This window comes from Palaemon carinicauda, chromosome 27, assembly GCF_036898095.1.
Source record: "Palaemon carinicauda isolate YSFRI2023 chromosome 27, ASM3689809v2, whole genome shotgun sequence".
Lineage (NCBI taxonomy): Eukaryota > Metazoa > Arthropoda > Malacostraca > Decapoda > Palaemonidae > Palaemon > Palaemon carinicauda.
Genome location: NC_090751.1, coordinates 16,727,680 through 16,747,679, shown reverse-complemented (window position 1 = coordinate 16,747,679; position 20,000 = coordinate 16,727,680). Strand labels below are relative to the sequence as shown.

General features: G+C 35.7%; 3 protein-coding genes across 3 annotated transcripts in view; 2 read left to right on the top strand and 1 right to left on the bottom strand.

Moving 5' to 3' along the window:
* Nucleotides 1-9,039, top strand: part of LOC137620816 (glycine, alanine and asparagine-rich protein-like) — a 19,733-nt gene extending 10,694 nt beyond the window's left edge. Inside the window, exons 4-5 of the mRNA XM_068351265.1 lie at nt 6,808-7,198; nt 8,747-9,039. Of these exons, the coding sequence (XP_068207366.1) occupies nt 6,808-7,198; nt 8,747-9,039 (684 nt within the window). The remainder of the gene's footprint in view (nt 1-6,807; nt 7,199-8,746) is intronic.
* A 3,619-nt stretch (nt 9,040-12,658) lies between these two features.
* On the top strand, nt 12,659-13,969 carry LOC137620575 (pro-resilin-like). The gene is made up of 2 exons (XM_068350830.1): nt 12,659-12,722; nt 13,069-13,969. The coding sequence occupies exons 1-2, from the start codon at nt 12,701-12,703 to the stop codon at nt 13,788-13,790; spliced, it is 744 nt and encodes a 247-aa protein (XP_068206931.1). The 5' UTR covers nt 12,659-12,700; the 3' UTR covers nt 13,791-13,969.
* A 5,441-nt stretch (nt 13,970-19,410) lies between these two features.
* LOC137620572 (pro-resilin-like) overlaps nt 19,411-20,000 on the bottom strand; it is a 1,562-nt gene continuing 972 nt past the window's right edge. Inside the window, exon 2 of the mRNA XM_068350827.1 lies at nt 19,411-20,000. This exon is cut by the window's right edge and continues 105 nt beyond it. Coding sequence (XP_068206928.1) covers nt 19,459-20,000 — 542 coding nt within the window. The 3' untranslated portion in view covers nt 19,411-19,458.

Below are 20,000 nucleotides of genomic sequence, written 5' to 3'. Positions count from 1 at the left end.
CTTTAAAGAACTTTAAGGTTATACTCCTTATTGACATTTGACCTGGGGAACCCAATCAACGTGATTGAGCGCAGAGGAGTCAAAGAAAAGAACGACCATGGGATCTGGGTTCATCTTCAACCTGTTCATTCCTTCAGTACAGTACAGTTTTAAGTCTTAACTCTCGCCCTGTTATGTTTCCAAATGATTTGAATAGCAAACTTACCTGGTATGTACAATAAAATTAGAACACGACTAATACTGATGTCAATAGCACTTTCTTCTTTTCTATGTTTAAAAAAGTGACTATCACAAACTAAGGATTAGTGTGAATATCCTATTCATTTACATGTAAAAATATCATTCCTTCATCAGACCACAGGAAACTTAATGGGCTGCTCGTAATTCAACGGCCTCCATTAGCTTAAAATTTAGGGGTAAGTGTTACAAGTCGGACAATACCAAACTTTCTAAGATAATAAATGGAATATATAAGATTAATGTCTCCAACTAAAATACCGTTTATTATGATCTTTATGGCCATATCTGTTTTCTTGACAAATTTGTTTGCAAATTGGAATTCAACACTGTATTAACAGAATTTGCGGACAAAATTACTCCTTATATTATAGATAATTGGTATTATTCATCAAACTAAAGGCAAACGATTTTCTGCTAAGGAAGCTTTAAAATGTTTTTGAAAAATGTTGAAGCATTTTTGGTTTTTGGAACTCTGCCATGCAAATTCTATTAGATGGAAACTACAGAGCGACCAAATTGTAGATAACAATGCTTATTGCCACAAAACATTTCAACAATGATCAACTACAACGCCAAGGCAGGAAACGGAAGACAGAATCAGTAAGGGAATGCAGTTAAACAAGGCAATCAAAGAGGCAGGCACAAAACTTAACCGCAGAGAGTAGTAGCTTCCTTTCCTGCCGAACATGGACAAGAACACTTACTACATATGCCACGCAGTGTGCTGAAAAAATCTCTAAGATTGAAGAAAGATATTTTTGCCCGTTTTTCATCAGATGATTTAGTTGATTTGGAAGCCAAATATAATTTTACTTGTTTGACGAAATATAGAAACAGATATCGATCCTATTGTAGACAAAGCAACCAACCTTAATGATAATGTTAACAACAACATGGTAAAGGCCAAAACCTTGGTTGAAACTGTAAATCAAATATAAAGTGAATTAGGAGAAGCTCCGGACACACATTCCAATTGAACGACCTTTACACAGTTTACGCAAAGAGGATGCAGGAATTTGGTTTCAGTGCAGAAATAAATACTTCATTAAAAAAAATCCTGAACCATTTTAAAGATATTGGAATTCAAGGGATGCCAACATTACTGATATTTCCAGAAGGCATACAAGAAATGTTAGAGGATATAAGGCTTTAAGGAACTTAAAAAAAGTAACAATTTTATTTGCAAAAGTCGCAACCATTTGAAGAGAGGAGTTTCCTTCACTCTCTAATAATAACATGCTTCTAGCTGATTGTTGAGAAAATTCACGTACAACAGAATTACCAACTCTAAGTTTCCACCTTCTGGTATTGAAGCTACTCCATGGAACAAGCACGAATTAATAACACTGTTTCTAGAGCAACTGAAGTGTCTTCAATATCAAAGCAAATATTTTTGGCAGTAAGAAAAGTTTCCTCAAAAGAAGTTACATCTCTAATCTTAAATGATATAAGACGAATACTTTTCACAACGAAGGGCCTATCTTTTGAGCATATACTACCAAGAGAAGTGGTCTCTTATACCTATTTCAAATCTGAGGTGTGCAGAATATTTTTACAAATGAACAGTTTATTTTGTAATTAGATTTTTAAACAACTTAGATGCTATACACAATGATGAAATATATAGTATATATAGTATAACAGCTTCCTTGTCAAATGAAATAAAATATAGGCAATATAAATTAATTTTCAGGATGCAATCACAGAGCATATGATACAAATAGCCTAAATACATATGGTATTTAGACACCTTGTATATATGTACAGTCGACCATACTATCTCCTAATGACAGACCACAGAGGATAAAGAAAGACGTTTGGGTACCTATGTGGATAACAATAGCCGAGGATGGAATGAGTTCTAATCTCATAAAGTGTTCTTGTAAAGGAAATTGTGCTTGCTGTTCCTGTTCTAAAGCTTGACTTCTTTGCATTGAATTATGCAATTGCAAATGTGAACAATAATATTTTGGACCAAATGGTTTCAAGTACTAAGTTTTATACAACAGGTAACATCTAAAGTACTTCAATAAATCTCTGTATAGTAAAATTACAGATTATAATTATCATTAACATTACTAGCTAAGCTACAACCCTAATTGGAAAGCAAGATGCTGTAAGCCCAGGGGCTCCAATAGGGGAAGATTGCCTAGTGATGAAAGGAAATAAGGAAATTAACTAACTAAATAAGAAGTAATGAACAATTAGAATTAAATATTATAAGAGCAGTGTCAACATTAAAACAGATCTTCCATATACAAACTACAAAAAGACTCATGTCACCTTGTTCAACATACAAACATTTGCTTTAAGTTTGAACTTCTGAAGTTCTACCGATTCAACTATCAGATTAGGAAGATCATTCCACAACTTAGTCATAGCAGGGATAAAACTTCTAGAATACTGTGTAGTATTGAGCCTCATGATGAGGGCGTGACTATCAGAATTAACTGCATACGTAGTATTACAAACAGGATGGTACTGTCCAGAAAAAAATCAGTGTAAAGGATGGTCAGAATTATGAAAAATCTTATGCAACATGCATAATGAACTAATTGAATGATGGTGCCAGAGATTAATATCTTGATCAGGAATAAGAAATCTAAAAAACCGTAAGTTCCAGTCCAACAAATTATAAGAATCGGTAGCTGAAGATGAGACAAGAGAACAATACTCGATACAAGGTAAAATGGAAGAATTAAAACACTTCTTCAGAATAGATAGATCCCCGAAAATCTCCTAATACTTTCTAAATAAGACAATTTTTTGTGCAATTGAAGACAGACCGACCTAATGTGTTTCTCAAAATTAAACTTGCTGTCGAGAATCACACATAAAATTTTGAGTCATACAGAGTTAAAGAAATATTACAAATTACAAACGAGGAACAGATGATTACCTCCAGCTAACCTATTTAGACGTTTTGCAAAAAGATGTTCAAAAACGTTAGATAATATGGGAGTTATGGAAATTGGGCGGTAATCAGTTGGACATCAGCTACTACAAACGCATTTACATAGTGGAGTAACATTACCAATTCTCCAACAAGTGCCAAAAGCTCAACTTCTTGCTAAATTGTGCAAAATAACAGATAACTTTGGAACTAAGAAATCTGCAGTCTTTATAAAATAAAAGGAAAACAACCAATTTGGGTCTACACCTCCATAAGCATCAAGATCAATCAAGAGCTTTAATTTCACGAGATTAAAAAGCTAAATTAGTTAGTTTTGCCTCAGGAACCAAGGAATGAGGAAGATCAAGTTTCTCATTACTCCCTTACTGCCAAACGCATCAGCCAAAAGGGTTGCCTTTTCTTTTTGAAAGTGAGGGACAGAGCCATCTGATTTAAGTGACGGAGGAACTGTTGCATTTACACCAGAGTGCATATTTAAGGGTAGCCAACCACTTAATGTATTTTCCTGGCTTGTACCAGAAAGGGTTTCTTTTAGCGGTTTAATTGTATTCTTTTTCAGTTGAGGCATAATCTCACTGATCAAAAACTCTAAGCTAAAAATAATTATTACAAGTCAAATCTAATCTGTTACCCTTCCAAAAACCATACGGAGGTCAACAATCATCAGTGAACCATTGTTCGTCTTTCGCTCGTACCTTAGCACACGAGAAGGGATACGCCTCCCAATTATGTTGACTAGATTCCCATTCAAAGGAACAACATGATCAACACTATCATACAACTGAGACCAATTCAACCACACAAAAACCACTCAAAATGCCATTCCAGTCTGCATAAGATTTTATGAAAATCTTACATAAGTATGATTCATCAGGGACAGGCTGCTCAGTCTTCACTACTAATGAAATCAAGGCATGCTCATATGTCCCAACTGCAGAACCAACATTACTTGTACAAGGGGAGTCGGTGTATACGAGGTCCACACTTACCAGACCTGCGAGTAGCTTCACATATGATTTTATCACAGCCTAATTCAGAGGCAAACCTCAAAATTCTTAACCATGGCGATTAGTATAGGAGAAACTGAATTTAACCACTCCCAATGTGAACATTGAAATCACCAACAAACACAAAAGAGGCCTTTCTATCATACTTAGAATATAAGTGTGTAGTTTATAATTGATTTTTTTTTTCAATAAAAAACTAATCTTGATGGATAATTCATAGTTTTTTATATTTTCAAAACAAATACTTGATATAGCACACTTGTTCGTGAATAAAAATCGAAATCACATATATCACAATTGCTTTGGGGGCTATTTTGTTAATCTTATACGAAAACATGACTATTATATTATTTTACTCACATTATAGGGTAACTTATACGTTATCTAATAGCATGTTACGTTGTATATATTGCACATCTTGACAGTTATTTTACTATAATAACCATTTTGCTTGGAGCTATTGAAAATAATGTATAGAAAGGCATTAAATACCTACATTGAAAAATTTGGTATATTTGTCCATTGTCCAAAATTCAGAAAGTTTCACTAATGGATCCCAACATTTCCCGACATTTTATCGAAGGACATTCAACAAAGATTTTTCAAAGTTTTCACAAAAAAACTAAAAACTATGTCTTAAATATTCGACTGGGATATAAAGAAGTAAAGTCATTTTGTGTAGAATTTAATACGACGGTATAAATCTTTTCAGCCATTCCGGATCATCTTGACAGGACAAGGTACAAAAAATACAGCCCATAAATACTAAAACAAAATTTCACGCCCTCGCTACCCAGTTGATTCCTTTCCAATTTAAACATTTGTCGAAAGGTTACTGTATTTCGTTCTCTAAAGTGATTCTGTGCACCTTTGGAACAATTCATTTAATTGGATGACCTTAAAACATTCTGGAAATACTGCAAGAAAGCAGTGTTACGTATTGTCATTTGGAATAATCACAACACATTTCATTTCCTAGATTCACAGTATCTATTAGACCTTTAGGAGATGGTGAGATATCATCATGGTACTGCGAGTATGCGGAAAAAAAAAAAAAAAAAAAAAAAAAAAAAAAAAAAAAAAAAAAAAAAAAAAAAAAAAAAAGAATAGATAGATTTACGTTAGAAAACAGAAAAACGTTCAACTTTAAGAAGCTGACGTCCACTGTCACTAAAAGAATAACAGCAAACATCAGATTATACATGGAAAGATTTAAGACAGAATAAGCATAGAAATTAATATAAAGAGAGACTTCATTTAAAATTTTCAAAGTAGCCAGTACATAATACTGTATAGCAGAATTAGTATAACAAATACTACAAACAAACCCAATGAGAATAAAAACTATAATTCTAAAACATCACTCAGTATACTACTGGTAAGATCATAATTTGAACTAAATTTCGATTTCGGCACAAGTTACAATTTCATTTCAAAATTGCATGTGAACAAACCTTACACATAAAGAGAGAGAGAAAGAGAGAGAGAGAGAGAGAGAGAGAGAGAGAGAGAGAGAGAGAGAGAGAGAGAGAGAGAGAGAGAGAGAGAGAGAGAGAGAGAGAAAGAGTTGTAATCAAAAGTTCTCAAAATGAAAAGTAATAACCTTACATACATATCTATAGATTAGTAGAATCAAAACAAAATATATACATATAAACCTATGTTCTCCAGTAACATAAAAAAAAATATGTAACAACTCCATAGCAGTGGTCACGCGAAGCCCAATCTCACTTTGGACCTGACCAGCAAGGTCACAGAGGAGGCGCTAAGAACGCTCGGGGGACGTCATACACGACTGCCGGTATATATACGAAGTCTGCACTCAAACCATCACAAGATCATCTGATTCTTTTCTAAGAACAAGTTCTCCATATTGTCCAGCAAACAAACCATGAAGGGTCTCGCAGTTTTGGGTAAGTTATAAAATCTTCTTTTGAAAAATTTGTTCCAAATTACTCACTCGTGGCTCTTACCCATTTCAACTACCAATGTTGGTGATACTTAAGAGACTTTCAGTTAAAAAGGTGGCCTATTAATATTTACTAAACTAAATAAATAAGATGTTGATGTATATATATTATGGTTTAGAGTAAAAATTTCAACCTTGCTTTAACGATGTATAACGCAAAAACATATGTAACACATGATTATAAAACCTATATATTATTTCTCACTCCAAAACCTGGCAAAGAAATAATCTTGATTCTTATTCCAGCTCTTCTCAGCTTGGCAGCTGCTGATAAGCGTCCTCCTTCCAACGGCTATGGTCCCCCACCAAGCGGTGCCTATGGTCCCCCCAAAAATGCCTATGGAGTAGATCCTGCCATTGCTGCTCTAGCTGAGAACATCCCTGGAGGTGGTGTCCCTGGAGAGGACTACCCTATCTTGGCCTCAGTCCCTGACACCGGATTCGACTGCAATGCCCAGAATGTCCCTGGATATTATGCCGACACTGACGCTGAAGCTGGCTGCCAGGTCTTCCACATCTGCCAGGACAGACCCAGTGGACGCCGTCAGCAGGACTCCTTCCTCTGCCCCAACGGAACCATCTTCAACCAACAGTACCTCGTCTGTGATTGGTGGTTCAACTTCGACTGCGCTGATGCTGAAGACTTCTACTCAGTCAACGAACTCATTGGAGTCCAGCCTTATGGCTATGCCAATGGAAATGGTAACGGCAATGGTAACAACGGCTATGCTTCTAAGAGCAATGGAAATGGTAACGGCAATGGTAACAACGGCTATGCTTCTAATGGCAATGGAAATGGTAACGGAAACAATGGATATAGTTCTAATGGAAACGGTAATGGCAATGGAAACAATGGTTATGGTTCCAACGGAAATGGAAATGGTAAGAAGAATGGTAATGGCAATGGCAGAAAGAATGGAAAGAACGGTAATGGCAACGGCAGAACAAATGGAAAGAAGAACGGTAATGGAAATGGCAATGGCAATGGCTATGGTTCAAATGGAAATGGTGCACCATCTGCACCAAGCAACGGCTATGGTGCACCTGCTGCGCCAAGCAATGGATATGGTGCTCCCTCTGAATCCTATGGAGCTCCATTCTAAAATGACAAACTCTTTCCCAACGACAGCAATCCTACCGACAAAGAACACTTTACACCTTATTTAAAAGAATCACTTTTCTGAAGATGGTTCCGGTCTAGGTATAGTTTGTACATATAACAAGTATTTTTGTAGAATAAATTTTGAAGAGACTTCTGATATGATTTACCTAAAGAAATATTACCCAATCAAATCAAGTACTCTAAGGATCTATACATGTTTATATCATAGAAAGTAATGGATCAATATTCCTAAGAAAAACTACTGATGGAGCTCTCTGCTCTCAAGCGTTATTGGAACAAAATTTCAAGAATATTTTATATTTCACAATATTAAATAATCCTTATAGAGTTACAAGTTTATAATATTTTGGGTATATGTCTTGCAAAAAATGATATATGGTCATTTATTGGAGAGAAAGATCAACGCTGAGTCTAGTATAATTAGTTCCAGTTAGGCAAAAATTGAAAAAAAATAAGGATACTCATATAAAATAGACTGACACAAAAGACTGACACAAAAACACAGCAGAAGATATCTTAAGTAAATACAGTACTTTCAATGATTTCATATCAAATATACAGCCAGACTTAAAATTACCTAGTTCCAAGTTATTGTTGAAATGCTAGCTAAGACATGTTTCTGTATAACACAACAGACATGAAAACGAGAAACAGAATGTATTGAAATTATTTTTTAAATACACCAAAATAAAACCACCTAAAAGGTACACATTAAACATGAAATTAAACAAGGTGTTTTCAAAATTGGGAGAATTTACTTATTTTCATTAATAAACATTATCCACAGAGGGAATTTATATTAAGCTTTTTGGGAACTAAAAGCTAATATCCTTTGGGCTCAGGAAAAGTAAATGGGACTGGGATTTCACATTAGATACAGGAGGCTTCAACTGCTATAAGTGATGACACGATCACAAAGTACAGATAAAATGTAATGCACGATGGATAACCAACTCGGTCATATGAAAAGCAAGATTAAATAAGAGGAGTACAAGACCACCACTGGTTAAAAATCGTATAAAAACTTGACTGAAACGTCTCGCCTCACATTCAGCTTATCATCATCGAAGCATAAGGTCCTCTACTAAAAATACTATGAGATTTCTTGTCGTTTGTGGTAATAATTGCAATATTCATACACATTATTCATAATCTGCGTGTGCTACGTATGTACAATGGCATACTCATTTTAACATGTCTAAGTAAGAACTGAAATTACAGAAAATTAATAAAAATTAACATTGCTAAATGACTTTAAATATTCTCAATGACAGGTGAACGCTAGTGTTTTATAATCAAGCAATGATTTGATTAACAATTCACTAAAATACAATAATAACTGAATTCCATGTATTCATATCACAATCGCAAAACTATATAAACCATTGCAGTCACAAAAACAAGTAGATTATTGTGACAATATATTTGCGTATATACTACTGGAAAAACACTAACTTGAAAGTATAAATACTTTCTACATTTATTCATTCTAGCCTTGGCAGCTGCTGATAAGGCTGATAAGCGTCTACCAAGCAATGGCTACGGCCCGCCACCTACCAGTGCCGATGGCCCCCCAAGAAAAGCCTATGGAATACATCTAGCAATGGAAGCATTGTTAACTATATTGTCAATTGCTCCTCCGTCACTTTTGGTCACTGTTATTTTGCTTGTGAGCTTAACTGATCGCTATGGCAGAGAATTCTCTCCTAGACTTGTAAGAACGTCCCTGGAGGTGGTGTCCCTGGAGACGACCACCATATCTGGGCCTCTGTCCCTGACACCATAATCAACTGCAACGCTCAGAATATCACTAGATATTAAACTGACACTAGCGCTGAAGCTGGCTGCTAGATCTTCCACATCTGCCAGGAAAGACAGTGAACGATGCCAACAGGACTCCTTGCTCTGCCCCAACGGAACCATCTTCAACCATCAGAACCTCGTCTGTGATTGGTGGTTCAACTTCGATTGCGCTGATGCGGAGTCCTTCGATGACCTCATCGGAGTTGAGACTTATAGTTATGCCAATGGAAATGGTAAAGGCAACAACAGCCTCTATTGGTAACGGAAACAATAGATATGGCTCAAATGTGAACGGATATGGAAAGAATGATAATGGAAAGGGAGATAAGATTGATATTGGAAATGGAAAGAAGAATGAAAACAATGGAAATAGAAAGGCAATGCCTATGCTCAAATACAATCTGTGTAGCTTCTGCTCTTAACAACGGTTTGGGAGCTCCAACTGACCACTCCGACTCCTATACACCTCATTTTTACGGGGAACGTTTGAAAACTATTAGAAATGGTAAGCAAATATTGTATATTTGCATTTAAATGTCAGGATCCAAGACAATTCAAGCATGTGACTTTAAAGGTTTCTTATATTATCCTAGTCATCATCATATCTTATCAAGCCAATGTCGAACCCATAGATGGGTAATGTCATTTGCCTCTCTGAGGTTTGACCTGAGCAATGGGGACTCAATGGGCACCCTTGTAGGTAGTGTCCCATTGTTTGTAGTGTTGCTCCTCAAGGGCATTCAGGGTTGGTGGCAAATTTCGCTCCCCCCCCCCCCCAAAAAAAAAAATATATAGTTCTTTTTTTATAGCAGACCAAGGACTATTATCTAGATAACTTATATTTCCTATAATAAACTTCAATTATTATTTTTGTACCTATTTAAAACCAAATAACAGCTACATTTGCTCTATTACCATATGATGACTATGTAGAAAATCTATGTTTTTGTGAAGTAAAAGTTTATGCCTTAGTATATTACAAAAATAGACCTTCAAGTCCATTTTTCTGTTGAGCGTAATGAATTATATGAAAGCAACCATGCAAAATTTTTCACTTTTCAGAATCACAATCTTCAGAAGTATAAAAGCATAAACTCATAACTAACGTTTCCAACAAGAATGTTAACTAAGCAACATTCCTTAATTTTAAGGAATAAATGATTCTTATCAACTAGTCAGTTAAATATAAGCCCGAAATATGTTTCAATCCTAGTCACTTGGTAAATACACTTTTAAATTCAATATTCATACAATTTGAACTAAAAAGAGAAGCACGAGACACCTTTGGTGTTTCTATCAGCACGCGATAGGGCCCTTTGTAAGGACGTGAGAGCGGCGGGCGGTGACTGTCCTGTCTGATGAAGACGTAAGTGCAAGTGTCCAGCAAGGCTTGCCTGAAATACTTTGTCCCGTCCGCGTATGTTTTGTGGCAGGCCCTGAATTTTCATGCATTTCTATCCATTTGAAGAGGATAAACAAAGTTCTAAAAATGAATACAACAGAACATTTACCAGACGTTGTATCGCTAATGTTTGTAAACTTCGAAGATCAATTATCAACTGGTTAAATATGGAACGAAAGGCCAGGTCGCTTCCAAACATGTCACCAGAAGCCTTAAAAGAACTCGGAACCTAACTGCTAATTTGCAGTTCAGGATTTACCTGGCGAGACATCAGTCTCTTTACCAGCGAGCTTTCCCCGACTTCCCGGCCCACCAGGTGACACAATTGATAATAATTCATTCAAATTACCCCTAATGAGTCAATATGGATAAATATCAACACAATATCGTGCTCAAATAGAAATCAATTTCTACCTCATACTTGGGATCGAACCCTAGCCCCTTCTAATGAATTATATACATATATAAATATATATATATATACATATAAATATATATATATACACATATATATATATATATATATATATATATATATATATATATATATATATATATATATATATATATATATATACGGCTGATACAAATAATTTTTTTGACAAATTGCACCTTAGACAATTTTCTTGTAGATGAATATAACTTAAGACAAACTCTGCTAGACAAATTACTATATATAAATTATATTTTAGACCAGAAATAGTTATAGAAAAGACTATATAGTTTGAAATATTAATATTCACGGTTTTAAATCCTAACAACAAAAGCAAAAAAGAAAAGCGTCCAATATAAGCACAAATCATAGACCATTTTAAAATAGGAATGTATTGTATAACGTAACAGCGGCTAGGTATCCTGAAAAGGATGCTTATGTACCCCAATTGGAGATTTTTCGGAAATGGTCTTACATATGTAGGGGAGGGGGTAGAGAAACGTTCGCACTTTAATCTTTCACAAAATATATCACACATATTTGTAGCATAGGTTATTTGACTATTGCACATAAATCTTTATACCATATGAATTACGAAATGAAAACGTATGGCTTTGACGATGGTTAGTCGTTAACTAAAATGATCTATTAACCTTGATAATTTGTAGAATTGAAACCAGACCATCTCGAATATTGAAGGTTCAGGCAACAAAAAGATAAAATTGAAGGATATCTGTAATTGCAACGTCATTATAATTTATTTGCTGCTCCCCCCCCCCCAAAAAAAAAAAATATATATATATATATATATATATATATATATATATATATATATATATATATATATATATATATATTCAACGTTAAGGTATGAAAGAACTCTTAAGAAAATATTTCAAAGGCACTTTAATTAAATGAAAAAATGTTGAGGTTTCTGAAAACGACACCTGCATCCAAGCAAAGAATACGAAATAAACCGGAGTGATGACCCCAACTGAGTGTAATGAAACGGATATGATGATTATTCATCTTAAGAAAGTAATAAAATAAAACGTACAAATACTTATATACAGTTAGTAAAATTGAAACACAAAGTATGAATGGTGTGTTCTGATAACAATCTTAGGTGATATAAAGGTAAAGGGTTTTACCTAATCAACATATACAACTTTTACCCGTATTTCTAAAAATAAGGGTATTCGAAAATTTATGATAAACCAGTCAAAAAAACGATTAAAACGATAGACAAACATAAAACTAAAAACAATGAAATAGCTATAAATTAAAGAACAAAAACATTCCTAAATGCAACAAATATCAAATTCATATATAAGAATATAACTTACATGAATTCTTTATTTTACAGAGAAAGTCACCTATTCATCATATGTGAATTTCAAAACTTATCCATAAACGCAATTCCTATTATGAATGTTGGCAAACTTAAAGTTAACTATTCCTACACTCATGAAACGGTAAGAGGACTGTGATTCCTAACTCAATTATAGAAGCTTCCACAAAAAAAAAAAATATATATATATATATATATATATATATATATATATATATATATATATATATATATATATATATATATATATATATATATATACTTGATGAAAGGATCTTCATGGACACAAGCAACACAACGCATGACCCACTTAGTCAAAAGGAAGGCAAGGTCATGTGGGAGGAGCAATAGACCACCTTCTGTTGAGGTTCGTATATAAACTTCGATTGAAACGTCTTTCACCATATTCGCTCTGCTCCTGTCTAAGCATAAAGTCTTCTACCCAAAGCATAGCAACCATGAAGGGTCTTATCGTCTGTGGTGAGTTCTAATATCTGATAATTAACACAGTTACTTTCATATATAATAAGATTTTCATAAATATAATTAAAGAAAATATTACCTAATGCTGATTATAAAAAAACAATATTATGATCCATTATAAAGTAGTAGTTGGAACTAAATTCACTAAAACATTTCAAAATTACCTAAAAACTCCTACAGCTATTTATATAAAGCCACTCCAATTAATATAGAATTCATTCCATACCTGCAACGGCCACATGCAAAAGCACATGTATATGTAACTCAACTATTCATAGTAGTTATAAGAACTAGAAAAATATTATCAACTTGTAAAAACTAATATAAAAATTATTTTCCATAGCTCTTCTAGCCTTAACAGCCGCTGATCAGCGTCCTCCTTCCAACGGCTATGGTCCCCCACCAAGCAGTGCCTATGGTCCCCCAAAAAATGCCTATGGAGTAGATCCTGCCATTGCTGCCCTGGCTGAGAACATCCCTGGAGGTGGTGTCCCTGGAGAAGACTACCCTATCTTGGCCTCTGTCCCTGACACCGGATTCGATTGCAACGCCCAGAATGTCCCTGGATATTACGCCGACACTGACGCTGAAGCTGGCTGCCAGGTCTTCCACATCTGCCAGGACAGACCCAATGGACGCCGCCAGCAGGACTCCTTCCTCTGCCCCAACGGAACCATCTTCAACCAACAGTACCTCGTCTGTGATTGGTGGTTCAACTTCGACTGCGCTGATGCTGAGGACTTCTATTCAGTCAACGAACTAATCGGAGTTCAGCCTTATGGTTATGCCAATGGAAATGGTAACGGGAATGGCAATAACGGCTACAGTTCTAATGGTAACGGAAACGGTAACAATGGATATGGTTCAAATGGAAACGGAAATGGAAAGAGAAACGGTAATGGAAATGGAAAAAAGAATGGCAATGGTAATGGAAAGAAGAATGGAAACAACGGAAATGGAAATGGCAATGCTTATGGCTCAAATGGAAATGGTGCACCCTCTGGTCTTAGTAACGGCTTCGCAGCTCCAGCTGATCCATCTGAATCCTATGCCGCTCCTTTCTAAGGAGTCAACTAAGAAACTGCAATAGGTTACTCAGAGCAAAATATCGTTCTAGTTGTGTATCATCGTCTTTTAAACAAAAGACAATTCATGCGCACCTAACTCATCCCTACCATTTTATGGTATGTTACTCTATGACGCTGAATGAATGTACATATTAGACAAAATGTATATTTTTGTAAATAAACTGCAAAGAAATTAAGATTATTTTAACCGTTTCCCTTGATAAAAAATGGAATAAATCATATAGTTTTCCTAGAATAAATAAAACATTATTAGTGAATAAACGTATAAATTTTGCAAAGGTCCAAACGCAATCGATGAAATTACTAAAATAAACACTCTAATATAATTCTGAGTTACACACCAAGAAATATTTCTTAGCTAAGAACATTTCCTATTATATTCAAATCATTATTAGAGGTGGACAGTTTGTGTTCAGATATTTTATTGTTTAACCTTATCAGTAATCCTAAGAGTTTGGAGTGGATTTAGTCTATAAAATAACTCGGTTTTACAATACCTTTACTACTATAATCCAGCTAAATGGGATTACACTTGCCACACATTACTTGGGGAAGGGGATTTATTTTCAATATAGTTAATCAAAATCTTTTGACATAAAGAAAAAATTGACGGCTTATCTAAAACAATACATCCAATGGCCAGAAAATCTAGATTTTCCATGGAAAGAGAAGAATTGTTTGAAAATACTATTAAGGCTTTAATTTCTTGTTAGATTATACTTTTCAGCTAATAATAATAAATCAAAATTCCAAACGTCTTCTCAACAGTATCTGTGCTAGACCATCACCACGGTAGATGCACAATTTGAGTTTTCAATCATCCTGGCACTAGCAAGAAAGGGAAGGGCAGGGATAACCTAGTGGTTAGCCTATCCCGATTTTAAGATAACCTTTTAAAAGAACAATGCGCACATGTCTATTGGCTTTTGTCTGTCTTTTTCTTTGGGGAGGGGGACACATAGATTAGGGCTACGGGGCCCAGTGCTGGAACTGAGATGCGATTGAGCGCCCAAGTACACTTAGAGTAAAACTATGGTTAAGAGTATGAGTTAAAAGTTAGAAGAGGCTAGATGGCAAGATTAGAGAAAGGAAGAAGAATGGAAGTAGAAGGATAAATAGCATGTGTAGCTAGGAACCGAAAGAACGCAACCAAGATCCTTAAATAATATCTTCAGTTGAGACACTGGAGACTATTGAACTCACTACCCACCTAGGGAGTCTTCTCTTCTTCTCTCGTAACTTAAATGCACCCACAAAGATCACTAGGGAAGGAGGTACCTAAATCAGTTTTATCCTTCTTTGTCCAAGTAAAGAATGGAACTCGGAGAGAGAGAGAGAGAGAGAGAGAGAGAGAGAGAGAGAGAGAGAGAGAGAGAGAGAGAGAGAGAGAGAGAGAGAGACTCATAGCTACGGTGATACTTCTGGTGTTCTAGTGACAAAAAAGACAAATTTATTTGATTCTTTTAAAAAATATAACAGGAATTAATTAGAAAATTAACATATTGAAATAATTATGAAATTAAGTTGCAGAAATCTAACTAAATTTAAACAAAATTACCTAAAATTTACAGTTTTCAAATTTAAGATGTTGAGTTCCTAAAGGCATTTTACAAAGAATACTGTCTCGACCGTAGTTAACATCTTTATCTCTACTCTGTAAAGAAAAATGATATAACTATAAATTCAGAAGGCTGCCATTCTCACGACTGGTCTCTTCTGTTCCACTCTTCCTGTTCCACTGCACCAGTACAATAAATTCTTTTCCAAGGGACACAGACTACTAGAAGTAGACTTGTTTGTTCTGTTTTTCTTCACCTGATAAAGAAACAGTACAAGTGAATCTTTATCAAGGAACACTGCATACCAGAACGAGTTTGACCTCTTCTCTCTGTTGAGTCCATCTTAAAGATTATTTCATCGACATCTGGAAGGCCTGAATCCACTTGACATATCCTGTTTGTCTCTCAATGGCTGCTAATACAGATAGCTGCCATTCTCAAGGCTAGTCTCTTCTGTTCCACTATTCCAGTACTACGAATTCTTCTCCAAGGGACAAATCATACTAGTAGTAGTCAGATTTGTTTGTTCAGCATTTGTCCACCCGACAAAGAAAGAGTACAAGTGAATCTTTATCAAAGAACACTGCATAGCAGAACAAGTTTGACCTCTTCCCTCTTCTGAGCCCATATTATAGATTATTTTCTCGAGATCTGGAAGGCCGGAATCCACTTGCTATATCCTGTCTACCTCTCAAGATTGTTAATTCAGATGGCTGCCATTCTCAAGCCTAATCTCTTCTCTTCTATTCAACTCTTCCTGTTCCACTATTCCAGTACCATGAATTCCTTTCCAAGGTACACTGCATACTGGAAGTAGTTGAACTTGCTTGTTCTGCATTTGTCTACCTGACAAAGAAACAGTTCATGTGAATCTTTATCAAGGAACACTGCATACCAGAACAAGTTTGACCTCTTCCCTTTGCTAACTCCATCTTTTAGATTATTCCCTTGGGATCTGTAAGGCCGGAATCCGATTGTCATATCCTGTCTGTCTTTCAATGGCTGTTAATTCAAATGGCTGCCATACTCAAGCCTAGTCTCTCCAGTTCCATTCTTAGGGATCAGCCACACAGATCACTAGAGGTTGCAGGGAAGAGATTACCACGCAATTTGAAACGTAAGATGCGCACGGCCACACTGAGCGAGCATGCAGCCGAAAACCTCTGCTGCTGCCGTCAAGCTATGAAACATGTTTTAAAAAAACCACGGCAGCTTCTCGCGTCTTCACTCAAGACCACACCATTTGGCATCAGTTCCCGAAGGGGTACGCATTCAGTTGTTCGTTTCTACACATGATTACTGAAGTTTATTGGGGAGATGTTCAAGAGAGCATTTGGGGGGCTCCTCGTAATCCAATATATATATAAATAACATTGTGTTAAAATAACATTGGTAAGATATAGGTAATCAATTGCAGATGGATTGCAAGTTAATATAGTGAGTGTGCCTTTTTCGTGTGATGCAACCTATTTATCAGAAAGCGTCACCATTTAATTTCTTTTAAGAATGTTTATATATACAGTATATATATAAATATATATATATATATATATATATAGAGAGAGAGAGAGAGAGAGAGAGAGAGAGAGAGAGAGAGAGAGAGAGAGAGAGAGAGAGAGAATTTCCAACCAACGGCTGGAATGATAACCACAGAAAACCTAAAGTACGGAAATTTCAAATTAAAAACTTTCGGTTATATGTTTAAACAATATACTTTATGCAAATACTTGTTAATTCAGGTTGCTGTGGCCTGATCGGTAACGTCTCTGCCTGGTGTTTCCTAGTCGGGGGTTCGAGTCCTGCTCAGACTCGTTAGTACCATTAGTGTCTGCAACCTTACCATCCTTGTGAGCTAAGGTTGGGGGGTTTGGGGGAGCCTATAGGTCTATCTGCCGAGTCATCAGCAGCCACTGCCTGGCTCTCCCTGGTCCTATCTTGGGTGCAGAGGAGGCTTGGGCGCTGATCATATAATATATGGTCAGTCTCTAGGGCATTGTTCTGATTGCTAGGGCAATGTCACTGTCCCTTGCCTCTGCCATTCATGAGTGACCTTTTAAACCTTTAAATAAAAGGGGCAATATAATTTCACGAACTAGTCACATTTAAAGCAAGAATATTGCCTGGTAAGAGAGAGAACGAGGGTGCCTATATTTCGTCTTTTGTTTTATGAGCCTATCTTCAAATATTGTATTGCTAACAAAGAATCAAAAGACTGTTGTGTCATGTTTAAATAAACGTAAAATTAACTTTCGTATTAACGAGACTGGTAATATAAATTGTAAAATACACTTTTCCCTCTGTCTACTTACTAAAAATTATAACTCCAAATTCTACTGTATAATTTATTGCCAGGTTTAACACCTAGATTTTCAATAAGAAGAACTTTCTTACTCAAACTCGATTGCGTCATGACTGCTGAGAGTGAGAAGGCTTGAGAGACTATAGTCCATTTCTTTTAGCAAGTCATATTTGCCCTTTTAGCTCGGAAAAGTTTCCTGGTCGCTGATTGGTTAGAATTATCTTGTCCAACCAATCAGCGATCAGGAAACTTTTCCGAGCTAAAAGGGCACCGCTGCGAGTCTGTGCAAATATGTCTCGCTAAAAGAAATGGACTATAGTCACTCCCGGTGTGGCCATACATCGTTTAGCCACTGCCTTGCCGCCCAATCGTGCCTCTATCTCGACGATCGCAGCGCTCGCTGCGGCCGAACCAAGACCTACAGAAAGAATATCAGGCTGAACCCTAAGTAGCCTAATGCCTACAGTGAACCGTTAGTGGCACATTTTTAGTGTTTGAGTGGTGGAAAAGAAATTCTATTCGAAATTTCTTAATAATATAAAACTATAGATTATGTTGAAACAAAATTAATTAAAAAATTCACACATTGAAACAATCATGAAACCCGGTTGCAGAAATCTAACTAAATATATATATAAAAAAAAAAAAATAGTTGAAATTGCCACCTATAAAATTCAGGAAGTTAAGTTCCTCAACACATTTTACAGAGGATGTTGATTCGAAGGTATTTAACATCTTTACCTCTACTGTAAAAAAGAAATATTACATTATTATAAATTTATCAGTCGAGCGCTTCCATTACACAATAAAACGTGGTTACCACAAGATGAATGACCCATCTCACTCTCAGACAGGTAAGGTCACATGGGAAAAGCATTAAGACCACCCTTGGTTGTAATTCTTGAAAATGTCTCAACTAATTCGTGATATTAAATATTCTCTTCGTTCTTCCCTAATTATCAAATGTTCTTTTTATTATCATTATTATTATTATCAAATGCTAAGCTACAACCCTAGTTGGAAAAGCAGGATGCTATAAGCCCAGGGGCCCCAACAGAGAAAAAAGCCCAGTGAGGAAAGGAAATAAGGAAAAATAAAATATTTTAAGAATAGTAACAATATTAAAATAAATATTTGAGGTATCATCTAAGAAAATTTTTATTAGCACGTATATATCATTTGACCATTAGTTTACATATTATAAGTATTAGGAATTTTAGACTGTCTTTTAAAATACTGAAAAGGCAAGTTATGTGTTACACAATAAGTCATATTATCCGTTACCAAATAATCAATAATGCTTTGGCAGTTAACATCATGCGTACGCAAACATTAAATACTTGACCATTTACACTTTCATAAATCTATTTCAAAATGTAGTAGTTTCGCCTGCCAGCTGGGACATTAAGCAAATAAACAATGACACCTGCCTAAATATTATTCGCTTCACAAAAATACCCACAAGCACAAAAAATACATAAGTATTATAGCGATAGCGATCGTTAAAAATTTTGCTCTATTTGCAAATCCATTCTATTATGAAGGAAACAGTTTAACATGTAAATCAAAATCAATATACTTCATTCATTTTTATTATACAAAAAATATATATATGATAACAGCACGTCTTAATATAGAAAAGAAGAAAATTAGAAAGAAATAAAATGATAAAAGATTATCAAAAATAAAAGATTAAAAGCAATTATCGATCAAAATTTCCAAATAATTGTCATTGGCATCAAAATCTTACACACACATATATTTTTAGCTGCTTATTTGGTATGACTTTAGAAAGGAGTTCCATAAGATTCTGAAGGAGCAGATGGAGCGCCATAGGCATCGCTAGGAGCAGAAGCTGCACCATTTCCATTTGAGCTATAACCGTTGCCATTTCCATTACCGTTTTGCTTTCCATTCCTTCTACCATTTCCATTACCGTTTCCATTGGAGCCATAACCATTGTTTCCGTTACCGTTTCCATTTCCATTGGCATAACCATAAGGCTGAACTCCGATGAGTTCGTTGACGGAGTAGAAGGATTCAGCATCAGCGCAGTCGAAGTTGAACCACCAATCACAGACGAGGTACTGTTGGTTGAAGATGGTTCCGTTGGGGCAGAGGAAGGAGTCCTGCTGACGGCGTCCATTGGGTCTGTCCTGGCAGATGTGGAAGACCTGGCAGCCAGCTTCAGCGTCAGTGTCGGCGTAATATCCAGGGACATTCTGGGCGTTGCAGTCGAATCCGGTGTCAGGGACAGAGGCCAAGATAGGGTAGTCTTCTCCAGGGACACCACCTCCAGGGATGTTCTCAGCCAAGGCAGCAATGGCAG